The sequence below is a fragment of the Heterocephalus glaber genome, unplaced genomic scaffold (assembly GCF_053883595.1).
Source record: "Heterocephalus glaber isolate CG9 unplaced genomic scaffold, H.glaber_assembly_v1.0 deba00001555, whole genome shotgun sequence".
NCBI lineage: Eukaryota > Metazoa > Chordata > Mammalia > Rodentia > Bathyergidae > Heterocephalus > Heterocephalus glaber.
In genome coordinates this window covers 17,490,657-17,504,229 of record NW_028258346.1, presented here as the reverse complement: position 1 = coordinate 17,504,229, position 13,573 = coordinate 17,490,657, and the positions used below count along the sequence as shown (strand labels likewise).

At 44.4% G+C, this 13,573-nt stretch overlaps 1 protein-coding gene across 12 annotated transcripts in view; it reads left to right on the top strand.

The window, feature by feature from the left end:
• The window catches only part of Taf2 (TATA-box binding protein associated factor 2), a 105,842-nt gene that overhangs the window by 51,829 nt on the left and 40,440 nt on the right, over positions 1–13,573 (top strand). For all 12 annotated transcript variants that reach the window (XR_015442930.1, XR_015442929.1, XR_015442924.1 and 9 more), the window contains exons 22-25: positions 3,113–3,222; positions 8,023–8,252; positions 9,985–10,090; positions 12,693–12,821. Coding sequence is in view for 1 of the 12 variants with exons in the window: in XM_087190732.1 (XP_087046858.1) it covers positions 3,113–3,222; positions 8,023–8,252; positions 9,985–10,090; positions 12,693–12,821 (575 nt within the window). In the remaining 11 variants the exon portion in view is untranslated. The remainder of the gene's footprint in view (positions 1–3,112; positions 3,223–8,022; positions 8,253–9,984; positions 10,091–12,692; positions 12,822–13,573) is intronic.

Sequence of the window (13,573 nt, the reverse complement as noted above, 5' to 3'; positions counted from 1 at the left end):
CTTGAACTCATGGCAATCCTCCTGCCTCAGCCTCCTGAGTGCTGGGATTACAAGTGTGTGCCACCACACCTGGCTTTCACTATTTTGAAAGTAATTAAAAGCAATATTTTGTGGATCCCATTTGTTTCTATTTTTCTGTCTCATATAAAGTCTCAATTTTTATTAGACTTCAGATTATTTTAAAAGGTAGCATTACATTACCAAACTTTAGGAAAAATTTTTAACATCCCTATTTTTTTGTTTTTTTCAGACAGGGTCTTAGTATGTAGTTCAGGCTGGCCTTGAACTGACTTTTGAACTTGCCTCCCAAGTGCGCACCACCACACCTGGCAAAATCCCAGTCTTGATATGTGTTCTCTTTTGTTTCCCCTTCTAAACATTTCTTTTATTTCTGCTCCTTTCTTACAAAGTAGGATGTTTATAAGGTGTTCAGATAGAATTAAATTTATCATTTCGGTCTCTTCCTTTCTTTGTTCATAATGGATAAGATTTAATTTGGTTTAATATTACGACTTCACAGAAGAGATTTTGTTTTTGAGACAGGGTCTCCCCGTGTTGCCCAGGGTGGCCTTGAGCTCTCAATCCTCCTGCTTCAGCCTCTAGAGTTGTTTAGAAAAGACGTTTAAAGATGAAAAGTGATTTGTAGCCATTTTAAGTAGAAACGAGGATATAGACACAGAGGCCAGCTGCCTGGCTTAGCTCTACATGTAGTCAGTTGGCAGATAATGTTTTAAATGGACATGAACTAGACTATGCCTTCTCTCTGCACTGAGATGTGGGGCCGCAGAAACTACAGTAGGGGTTGCTCTTTGGTGACAGCTTTTTAGGTTGATTCTGTGAGTTCTCGGTTAAGTAACCTTGCATTTCAGAGTGTTAAGAGATGCTTGTTATAAAAATATTCTTTGTACAAAATTTTGTTGTGAAGATTTCATAATTCTTGACTCGTGCTCTAAAGTATATTTTAAACAGTTTGTCCACTGAGGTGAAGCTAGCATGGAGGAGAACATCTCCTGAGCACCATGGTAAAGCGGACAGATATTCAGGAATGACACATGGGTCTGGAGGGTCACGGGAGCCAGGAGGGACAGAAAGTATAAGACAGTGCAGGTAAAGCTGGTCGTGCATCCCTTGTTTATGGCTTATGTGACCAGCACTGGTACCAACACGTGTATTTCAGAGGTGTTCTTTTGAGGTCGTGTATTTGAGGTCTGATTTGAAGACAGGTTTAGCAGACTGTCATCGTTTTGTAAGTTTGTCATTACTGTGTGAGTGGTGTACTGCACAGCCTAAGTAGTAGCTTGGGAATGCTGCTGTGTGGCGGCCCCAGTGCAGTCACAGTCCAAGTGCCTGCTCATTACAGTCTGAGCTGAAAGTCTGTGGAAGGGCACATGTCATAGCTAAGCTTCCAATTTTCCCTAACTGATGCAGTTCATTTATATCACCATTAAGGGAGCTCCAGAGTCATTTAGCACGCTCTTCATGCAGAGTCACAAGAACCCCACATTTGTTGCCGAAAGTTGTCATTGGCAGCAGATGGTGGCAGGAGAAGGTGTTAGCCTACAGGGGCTCTGTCTGTGTGTTCTTAGTGTCTTGGGACTGTTTTGTTGGTTTCTGTACCTTGAACAGGAGCTCTTCTTTTGTGCACATTATTACTCTTTTAAGAATTCATGAAACCACCCTAGAGAAAGGCTGTATTTGGTTGTATTAATGGGATAGACTGCCTAATCTTTAAGACATAATTAAAAGTTTTTGTCTTTCTTAAAATCAGAACCATTTCCTCCCCTGCCCCCAAATACAGGCACTTATTTTTGGTGGGGTTTTGGGGTTTTGGTGTTTTGAAACCAGATCTCGCTATATAGTTCAGGCCGGCCTCAAACTCTTGATGACCCTCCTGCCTCAGCCTCCCAAGTGCTAGGATCACAGGTGTGCACCCCACACCCAGCTCGTCTTTCATTTTGTACCCTAAATTCTTTGTATTGTGAGTTGCTCATAGGAGAGGAACAGTGTGGTTCCTTTCACTCAGTGGCGTGGTCTCATGGTGTTGTGTCCGTTTCCTCCAGAGAACTCAGGTCACCCTCTGTGGCACTGTGTGCTCCTCTGTATAAACACCACAGTCTTCGCCCATGCCGGACATAGGTTGGACATAGGTCTACGTGTAGTATTTCTGTCCTGATTTTTACAGGTTTTTTGTGGGGTTGGGTTTCATGTTTCTCGGGAGAGTAGAGTATTTAGTTTGTAGAAAGTGCGATGGTAAAGATTGGTTCAGATTATGTAGTCAGGCTTTAGAAGACCTATTGTATAGTAGTGACTTGGTTTTTTAAATATATATTGTATTAGTACAGATGAATTTTACAGAATACTAGGTTTCAGTGTATTTTCATACACAAAAATGGTGTATTTCGATGATATTTTCCCTTTGTATCACCTTCCCTTACACATGTACCACCCTTCCCCCTTATTCCTTTCCTCTTGTCTAGTATTCGTTTCCATTCTACTTTCATGTCATCTGGGTTTTTGGGGGGTTTTTTGGTACTGAGGATCGAACTCAGGACCTTGCGCTTGTGAGGCAGGTGCCATAACCACTGAGCTACATCCCTGGCCCTCATCTCGTTTTTAATAGTCCTCATAAAGGGGAAACATGGGATATTTATCTTTCTGAGTCTGACTTATTTCACTAAACATGATCTCTCATTCCATCCATTTTCCTGCAAATGACATAACTTTATTCTTCTTTATAGTTGCATAATACTCCGTGGTGTGTGTGTGTGTGTGTGTGTGTGTGAATTTTCTTTATCCATTTCTTTGTTGTTGGTACACAGGCTGGTTCCGTGTCTTGGTTGTTGTGAATTGTGCCACAATAAAATGAGTATGGAGTTATCACTAATACTGATTTTAATTCAGTAAGGTGATTTTAGAAAGCAAATCTACTTTAGTAGAAAAACAAGTGGTAAATATTTAGGATGTAGCATTACATCTTTTGAGATGAAACTAGACATAATGGAAAGTGGAATAGGAAGGAGGAAGTATTGCAAGTTGTTACATATTTCCTAGTGTCTCCACTCCTAACATTCATCAGCAGATAGTGAAACGCATTTATATTTTACTCTTTCAGGCATAAGATTCTAAACATGTTGACCAAGAACCCACCGTTTACAAAAAACACGGAGTCTCCCTTATGCAATGAAGCCCTCGTAGATCAGCTTTGGAAACTCATGAATTCTGGTGAGAATCAATGACGTTTTTTAAAAAATTACATCTGAGAACAGACTTTCAATTCATTCGCACTTGCAAACCTGAGTTCCAGTTCTGTCGTGTTAAAGTAGGCCGCTGCAGCTTCTCGGCGGTGGGCAGGAGGACAGTTGTCAGGCAGACACTCACTTTGTCCCTGGGGTGGCTGCAGAAATGAAAATTTATGTGAAAGTGTTCTGGGCAGTTAGAGAGCTATAAAGAGGAGTCCACAAAGTGTTCCTAGTTATTTAACTTTAGAAGATTACGCTGGAGTGAAAAATGAGTGTCGTTACCTCTGCATCAGAGGAGCGTGTGCTGTGTTCCCATCACACCCTGGGGACCATGCTCTGCTGCAAGCCCAGCTTCAGTTTCCTGCTTCGGCTGTGCAGGCCAGAGGCTGGAGAGCTTGGAGGACCACTCGCTGGGATCTTGGCTCAGTTGTGATGCACCGCGTGACTTTCCTAAGCTCTTCTCGTTTCTCACGCCACCCTGGTAGAGTGGTGATGTCATCGGTATGCTTCTCCGAATTTACATCTCATAGACTATGAGCAGCCGAGATTTAATTGTAGTTTTTTACTTATTTCTCAGTCCGCAGTGAATTTGATGTTGACTCTGCATAGTTAAAAAATTAATTGATTCCTTTTCAAAATGTGGAAGAGAGTGTCGTGGCCACTAAGCAAAGGTCATCAGGTGGGATCGTCACCAGGTGCTGTTGAGGGGTCAGACACGGGTGTGTGCTTGTCTTGTTTCAGAAGCTTTTCAGTAACAGAGTAGCTGTGGTCAGCTAGAGGGAGATTTAGGAAGCTGAAAGCAGTTTGTGAGTGAGGCAGAAATGATGTTGCTGGTATTTGGAAATTCATAAACCAACTCCTAGGAATAATGCTCGTTTTAGAAATGCACCGGGGGACACCAGGCTCCTGGGAGCCGAGGCAGCGTCGGTGAAGAGGGCCACACTCAGGCGCTGGGCTGCCTGGCAGGGCTGCAGCTGGGGGGCTTTTCTGGCACCCTCTGACTCTGCTGTGAGTGCACGAGTGTGCACACACATGCATGTACACACACATGGATGTCACACATGTTCATACATGTCAGACGTTTTGCTGCATTCTTTAGTTTTCCTATATTTGTAACTTCTTAATCCTAGCATTTTGTTTCTAAAAATTTCATAACTTAGAATAATCAAAGGCCTAGTAGGATGAATAGCCTCAGTCACCAAGTACTAAAATCTTAGCACATTTATCACTTTTTCTGTTTCTAAGTATGTGTACTGTACACCAACACATACATATATATACACATACACACACACACAATGTACTCTGTGTGTATGTGTGCATCTTTTGTTTTTTAAAGACAGGGTCTAACTGTTCTAGGCTGACCTTGAACTTGTGGTGATCCTCCTGCCTCAGCCTCTCTGGTGCTGGGATTACAGGCATGCACCACCAGGCCCAATTTATCTTCTTTCCATTGTCATGATCTTCTGAGAGTAAGGGCTAAGCACTCACAATAACATTGTCACATGCCTTTATTCAGACTGCCTCAGTTGTCCCCCCAAATGGTCTTTGTATGCCCATCTGCTTTTTAATCAACAATCCTTCACAGACAGATAGAAAATATTTTTAAAGATAAGCATCTTTTAATTACATAGACAAAGCCTCACTAATTTATTCAGTAATTATTTTGGGAGCCCCCTCTATTTACTACTGTGCTCTGTATTGTGTGTGCGACGATGTTTTCAGTGTTGGTGCTGGGTGACAAGTGACAGATTGAGGAACTGGTAACCTTCAGTCCAGAGGTAGCTGCTGAAACAAACAGCACAAACTGCTTGGGGGCTTGCAGGAGGCAGCTGGGAGCCCTGCTGTGGTCTGGTCAGAGATTGTTCCCGAGGTGATGCTGAGTGGCTCGATGAGTGGCTCGAGGAACCAGAGGAGTTTGCCACAGGGAAAGGTGTGGAGGAGGCAGGTTTAAGGGGCTCAGCATCTGGGCCTGGTGGGTCCGCACCCAGTCCTGGGCTGGGAGCTCGTGCTTTAGGCTACAGGCTCTGCTGAGCAGGTGCTGGCACTGGGTCCACTTTTGTTAGCTGAGGCAATAACTTCCTCTCTGGAAGAAATGATTTCCCTTCCCAAAGGAACATATGGCACCATCCTTTTTATACCTTTAAGATACTGAATTCTAGCCCATGAAAATAAGTTAAAACACATATTAAAAATAAAAACCAGGGCCGGGGATTTAGCTCAGTGGTTCCGTTGCCTGCCTCGAAAGCGCAAGGTCCTGAGTTCGATCCCCAGTACCAAAAGAAAAATAAAAAATAAAAAAGTAAAATAAAATAAAAACCAAAGAATTGGATTTTTATGAGCATTTTGTTTATGACAGTGTCGGGCTTGGTGACACATGCTTGTAATCCCAGCACTGTGGGAGGCTGAGGCAGGAGGACCACAAGTGTGAGCTCAGCCTGGGTATCTTAGTGACCTAGTGAGACCCTTCTCAAAAACAGAAGGTTGGGTGTCTAGCTCAGTGCACAGGCCCCAGTACCTCAGGAGGAGGGCAGAAGACATAAGTGATGACTCTGGTATTGCCTGGTCAGGAGAGGTTTCTTTTCTGAGGAGGCACACCTTGGTTGTGGCGATGGTGTCCTCCCTGTACATCATTACAAAGGAAATGTCAGCCTTACTCCCAGGTGGCCCTTCCATGTTTGTCACATTGCTGTAAGAATGCCATCAAATCATCTGTGTCACTGTGCAAGGCTTTAGAAGCTGTTTACTTCATGATTATCTTAGTGTTTGGAAATTTAGAGCAGTGCTCTAGGAGGCAGAAGGAAGAACAATTTCTAATTTAGTTCGATAGGATTTGCCAGATTGCAGGATAGGGAAATCTGGGGGCCGGGGATTTAGCTCAGTGGTTCCGCTGCCTGCCTCGCAAGTGCAAGGACCCAAAAAAATAAACCAAAACAAACAAAAAAAAGAATAAGGAAATACTTTTGGTGGCAACATTAGCTTACCTGTGTAGAATCATGTGAGTGCAGATGCGCTCCGTTCCTGTTGTGTGTGAGGGCAGACCGCCGGGGGCGGGGCGGGGGGGCCCAGCAGCTGTCCCCATCCACAGAGAGGCGGCTGAGCATGGCCCCAGAGCATGGCCTCGAGCGAGAGGTGGCTTCCCGTGTGAAGCCCTCTGGTCACGGGTGCCTCCTTCACACTCCTTGTTTTGGATGTGAAGCCCTGGGCCTCGTCAGGGCCTCTCCTTTCTCCTACGTGGAAGCCTCCACATCTGTCACCTCGCCACAGGGCAGCCCAGCCCACCGTGCCCGGCTCGGGACCCTCACCATGCAGCCGAGTTCCTCGGGGGCAGCCTGCCTGTGCCTGGCGTCCAAGTCACTGCTAGATTATCCTGGATTTACTAATTCTAGTGTTTAATATTTAGGATGTCCAGAATGTGCCGTAGCACCGTCTTCTTTTTTGGCATCTCCTTTTTAAACATTATGTTCTTGTGAAGCCATGGTTCTTAAGTATTTATCAGATTGACTTCTGTTACCGAGAGGAGTTTCCATCTTCTTCCATCTGTGTGTATTAAACTCTCCGGATCGTCCTACGTTCCAGCTGAACCCATAGAGACCGTACAAGCCCAGGCAACAGACCTTGTCAGCCCTTTTGTCTGTGGAGGCAGCGTCTGTGGGGAGCTGTGCTGGGGGAAGGGAAGCGACAGAAGGCTCTGGGGCCAGTGTGCTTGGGGCTGTGGTCAGGTGAAGGATGGCCCCAGACCCAGGCTTCTGGTGGGGAAAACACTCAGAGAAACTGAATCTGCCCGGCCTCTAACTACCTGAAGCTGAATTTCTGCCCAGGCTGCCATCTTCTGCTAGGTACACGTTTACCACCAGTGGATGTCCCTGTGATGTGCTTATTTCTGTTATTAAAAAAAAGATGTAGATGTAGTACAACAATACCCATATAAGAGTGTTAAGGGCCAGGGATGTAACTCAGTGGCACCCCACCTGCCTGGCAAGCGCAAGGTCATGAGTTCAATTCCTGGTACCAGGAAAAAAAAAAGACTGTTAAAAAAATACTTTTCTTCTCTACAGTAAGTCCAAGTTCAGAATTAAGTTTTTTGTTTTTTGGGTTTTTTTGGTACTGGGCATCGAACTCAGGATCTTGCCCTTGCAAGGCAGGAGGCAGAACCACTGAGCTAAATCCTTGGCCCAGAATTATGTTATTTCAAGTAGTTGTGTTTGTTTGTTCTTTCAGTACCCGGGATTGAACCCAGGGCCTTCACACTGAGCTATGTCTCGAGTCCTTTTATTCCTTTTTATCTTGAGACATGGCCTCACTAAAGTAACTAAGTTGTCGAGGCCGGTCTCGAACTTGGAATCCCGCCTCAGCCTTTGGGAGTGGGAGGCCGACAGGTGTGCATCACCACGCCCGGCAGTTGTCTGCATTCTTAGCATATTTAAACCCTGGACGGCTAAACTAGGAGACAGTGAGTGGCAGGGAGAGGGCCTGAGGGCTTGTGGAGCGCTGTTTCCCTAACGGGAAACTGATGAAGAGAATTAAGATGGACAGAATGGGTGAGTGTGGTGTAATTACTGAGGGAAGAACCAAAAGGAAGATTTAAGGCCAGGAAAAACGCTCAGGTTGGAATATTGGGTTTTCAGGTGAGTGTGGCGTAATTACTGAGGGAAGAAGCAAAAGGAAGATTTAAGGCCAGGAAAAACGTTCATGTTGGAATATTGGGTTTTCAGGTGAGTGTGTTGCTCATTTTGTCTGAATGAAGGTGTGCTAATGAGTATCTTTGTTCCTTACTTCCCAGGTACCTCACATGACTGGCGGTTGCGGTGTGGTGCCGTGGACTTGTATTTCACACTCTTCGGCCTCAGCAGACCTTCCTGTCTACCCTTGCCAGAGCTCGGCCTAGTTCTTAACCTAAAGGAAAAGAAAGCTGTCTTGAACCCTACCATAATTCCAGAGGCTGTCTCAGGCAGCCAAGAAGCCTCGAGTAATCCAGGCAGTCACATACACCTGGCTGGATTTCAGAACCCTGTAAGAGCCACGGGCACACGGAAGGTGCAGCGGTATTTCTAGAGCCCTCTGGGGGGTTGGTTAGAGCTGATGGCAAACCCGCTAAACATCTGGCTGACAGCTGTGTGTAACTGGCTGTTGTAGTCAGCTGCATCACTGACCTAAGCGTGTGCATTGCCGGCCACTCTCCCCTCCTGTGATCAGAGTGCTAGCTACTGCTCTTGCCATCTTGTCAGGGCATCGAGGCCACACTGTTTGGACACAGCGCTGCCCTTTCAACCTTCCCTCTGTGCAAATCCTAGCCTGTGGCTGATAAATGCTTGTTGAGTGAAGATAAGTAAAAACTGGGTGCATGGTACAGTGCTATGAAACCGGCAGACTTTTTGTAAACAAACTCACAGGATACATGTTAACCATTTCACTATAAAGAAAGTTTTCCAGGGCTGGGGATGTAGCTCGGTGCCGCTGCCGCTGCCTGCCTCGCAAACACAAGGTCCTGAGTTCGATCCCCGGTACCAAAAAAAAAGAAAGTTTTCTAGAAACAGTTTTCTCATTGATGACAAAATGTCTGTGACACATCAAGTTTCATTTTTCACCAATAATTAGACCAGATTACCTGCCTAGCAATTCTCTACTGGTGTTTTTTAACAGGGTTAAAACTAATTTTTTTATAATAATTAATAATGACCATTTTAAAATTTACATATTTGTCTAAATTTTCTGAAACCCAATTATTATAAATGCAAAACATATCCTAGAGTTTAGATAAAAATAAAAAAGCCTTGCACAGATACAAAGTCTAATTAGAGAGCCCTTTCTAATCTAAATATTTCTAAATCTGTAAAAATAAATGTTGATAATTCTTGTCCATGTATGTTAATTTATCCACATTCACCCTTCAAGATATGAGGAGAAAGTAACACAGAGAGATAACGTTCTTTTGGAAAAGCTCTAGAACAGTGGTGGCAAACCTATGGCACGCGTGCCACAGCAGGCTGTTTGTTTTCATTGTAAGCTCTAAAAGGTTCGCCATCACTGCTCTAGAAGTTCACCTGAATATTTCCCTTTTCCCCAGAGAGAACGGGAGACGGACAGGAAAAGGTTAAGTTTTGAAAGCCCATTGCTGATAACCCTTGGTTACTGAGCATGCTCTAATCTGCATGGTCAGAATAGCTCTCAATAGCTCCCGGGTGTCAGCTGCCTTGTGGATCCTAATTTTGGTCTTTAGTATTGCCGCAGGGAGGAACAGCTTGCCAAGGAAGCTCATGTAGTGTGTCCGCTCCTCCTCGGGGTGAAGAGGAGGGCTGGTACACCTCTGGGGTACCCGAGAGCCGGGGCAGACCCTGGAGAAGGAGGAGGATAGCAGTACAGTCAAACTCAACCTCAGAGTAAACGATCCAGCTCAGGCCTGTGTTCTCAGCGCTCTGGAATCTCCCAGTGGTTTCTCCGAGCAGGAATGTGCGGGGCTACCGAGGCCCGGCTGAGGAGCTCCAGCCACTGGCTTCCCTTCTCGCCCATCTCTCCCCTGTTCGGGAAGGAACTGTGCACGTCGCAGTCCCTCCACAGCTCCGCTTCTCACCGTGTAGGAGCAGACTTTAGTTGCCACCTCGACTCAGGGATCTTTGATCAGCTTCCTTGGGAGGCCGCACCACATGGCCTTACTCCTTTTGGACGGTGGCGTGGGGTGTTCCGTGGCTCCCTCCCACCCAGAGCCGGGCGCAGAGATGTGACGGCCCCTCTCTTCTCTCTCCAGTTCTCCAGCTCTCAAGACGAGGAGGAGGTAGACATGGACACCGTTCACGACAGCCAGGCCTTCATCTCCCACCACCTGAGCATGCTGGAGAGGCCGTCCACGCCGGGTAGGGGGCTGCGGCGAGGGGCAGCCTGAGGGTACGCATGTGGGCAGCGGGCACAGTGGGTCATGCCCCTCGTCACAGACGTGAGCCAGCAACAGAAGAGCGTTTCTTCTGGGTTTCTGTTTCATTTTGGTCCTTTTTAAATATTTGGTGTACTGTTGAATTTGTCTTTATAAAATCCACTTATCACATTCCTTATAATAGCTTTAATTTCTTGTTTGTGCACACATGTGGTTATATCTGGTTTATTTTTAATAATGTAACTGTACTTATTTTACATTGTTTTTGCTGAGGTTGGTGCTGCCCGCACAGTATTTTCTCTTGTGCACACTTGTTCATGTAGTATTTCAGTTGCGAACTTCAGCGTGCTGCTCCCGAGGCTTCGTGTTTTCTTGTGGAAACACAGAGACAGTACTGGTGACGCACGCAGTTTGCCTTGTTAATTCCTGTTGCTAAGCGTTTAGGATTGCATCTGTGTGCTTGTTGTGGGTATTGTCCACTGAATATCTTCATGCAAAAGCTCTTGTTCCTTTTGCTGTCCAGTTGTGTTCTTAGAATGAAACCACTAAAAGGTATTCTTGCTGAGATTACTGTTGGCTGCGTGCTGTTACTGTAATGCTTTCTGGTGAGATTGTGCTCGTGTTAAGTTGGAAGCGTTTCTTGACTGCTAAGAGGAGATAAAGTTTTTGATAGGACTTTCAGGAAGCCGTGAAGGAGAGCAGTACAGCGCATCCCTGTGGTGTCGTCCTCCCGCAGGATGCTCCCTGAGCACTAGGCCTGGTCCCCCTCTCCCGCTACACCCTGCACCTAACAGTCTTGACTTTGCTTTCTCTTAATTTCGTTCTGTTGCTTCTCTCTAGTGTACCACATAGGTTTATGATTCTGTATGTTTACTTGCTTTTGATTTTTGCATTTTATGAAAGTGATAATGTGACTTCCTTCTTGCAAATTCAGTATTATTTTTATTTTTAAATTTTTTTCCATTAAGTTTATTGGTACGTTTTAGGTATAAATACAGTTACGTTCCTCCTTGGGATCTTGTACCTTTACATGATGCATCTTGGTTCTTATTTTTCCCCCATTCCCCTGTCCTCCCTTCACCCCCTCCACCCTTCCCTGTTTACAAAGACTTTGTTTCCATTTTTTCCTTTTCTCATATTTTCTTCCTTTCCCTTCTTTCCTTTCCCCTGCCCCTCCCACTTCCCCTGCTCCTTTAAACCTTTTCTTCCTGTGACACAATATCAATTATACATTTTGATCCTTATTTACACTTTTAGTTTTTCACACCAGAGAACACGTGTGTCCCATTTATTTCACTTAAGAGTATGGCCTCAATGTGCATCCACTTAGCTATAAATGTCTCTAGTTTCTCTCTTTTTTTTTTTTTGGTACCAGGGATCGAACTCGGGTCCTTGTGCTTGAGGGGCAGGCGGTGGAACCACTGAGCTAAATCCCTGGCCCTAGTTTCTCATTCTTTATGGCTGAGAAGTTCAATATTATTTTTAAAATTCATATCGATACATAAGGTGTACTTTGTTAACTCTCATTTATCATCCTTATTATCTGCCATAACACTTTTACTGTCCTCAGTATAATGACTTAAAATTCTTACTAACTACAAAATGATAACTTCAGATTTACTTTTGAGTGCATTTTTTGTGATGTGTATTTTTCTTTTCCTCTTCAACCTCTTTCCCTCCTCTTCTTTTCTGTTTTTTACAAATCCCAGTCATACCAGGTCTGTGATTTTTACATCTGAGTGTGGGATTTTTTTTTTTTATTATTCTGTTTAACACATAACATTATGATAAAGTCCCCATTACTCGGGTTGGTTTGCTTTTTGTTTGCTGGCATTTTGTTTGAATTTTATTTATGGGGCCTTGATTGTTTTTTACTGTCCAGTAATCTTAAGAAGAGCTGACAGGATGTGAGAACTGGCCTCAGGTAGAATGTGGGCCTAAGGTGCATTTGGAAACTGATAGGTGAGGAATTCCTGGGCTTTTGTAAGTGACCCTAGCACTTCCACAGCAGACAGGCAGAGGTTACACGGGGTTCCCTCGACGATGCTGACCTCTGAATCCCTGCAATGACATTGCTTATGCTGGCTATGAAACTACTGGTGATGGAACTCTTCTGTACTCCCTAAATTTTGATCTATTTTTCAGTGAATTTTAGAATGGAATTCATCGAGTTTTGGGGGAGCAGGCAAACTTTATGCAAAGTTCCACATAAAAAATAAAACACGTGCAGTGAGTCTGATTTTCGTGTTCAGCTAGCCGTGCAGACTTCTCCCCACGCAGGCTCCTGTCCCCCTCGCTCCGTGTGTGTTGTCCTCAGGTGTGACTTCCAGGACCCACGACAGAGTGCCAAGTCAGATGGAGTCCTTCGTGTTTTTTTTTTTTGGGTACCGGGGATTGAACTTGGGTCTTTGCCCTTGCGTAGCAGGCGGGTCCTTTGTGTTTTATGATAGTGTTCTTTTTGTTACTGTGGTCTTGCTGTGGTTGAGCTATTCCTGTTTTAAGGCTAACTTGTAAACACCTGTCAGCTTTCTGCTTTTAGAAAACAAAGCACTACATGGCTGTCTTCTCTCTGGTTTGGGTTTCAGGGCTCCCGAAGTTCCGCCCGGCCAGCGCCCGGTCCGCCCTGCTGCCCCCACGTGCACCAGGCTTCGAGGGCACCCCCACCCCGACCCTGAAGCCCCCATGGGCCCTGGACCTCGCACGCAAGGGAGCAGGTACCACTCGCTCACTTGCTCGGGAACTGCCTTTCTGTCCTGGCTCTGTTGTGTTTTGTTTTCCACTGAGGAATAAATTTAACGAACTTCATAGACATTACTTTATTAATTTTAAAAATGCTTAAAAATATCAGTCTTTGGGCCGGGGATTTAGCTCAGTGGTTTCACCACCTGCTACGCAAGCGTGAAGACCTGAGTTCGATCCCTGGTACCAAAAAAAAAAAAATCAGTCTTCGAAATTGCTTATTTTACAATACATTGATTTGTGTTACCTACATTTAAAGACTGTTTTAAAGCTTTTCTATTTCAAAAGTAATGCACTGCTGTTACAGAAAACTTGGAGGTAACAAAAATAAACAAGGAAACATCATTCCTCATTATGCTATTATATGTCACCATTATATTAACATTTTGCTCTTTTCTTACAGTGTTATTTCTAAATATTCTGACAAATGCTAACTTCAATAAAAATCACAAAACCTTATCATTACACCTTTATAAAATACAAAAAGTCAACCACTTATGCCTCAGTGTTTGATGATTCATTTGTTTGATAGAAATTTAACGTATTTCTCTTGTAAGTTAGTCCACACTAATTAGGCTGAAGTTTATGAAGGTGATTTGGTTCAGATGTGTTTGTTAGCTGTTCTGTTTTACATGATCATCTGCTTATTCTGTTCCTCTGTTGCTTACAAAGAGATTATAATCAAATAAAGAATAAACACTGCTGATGAATTACCACGAGACAGAGA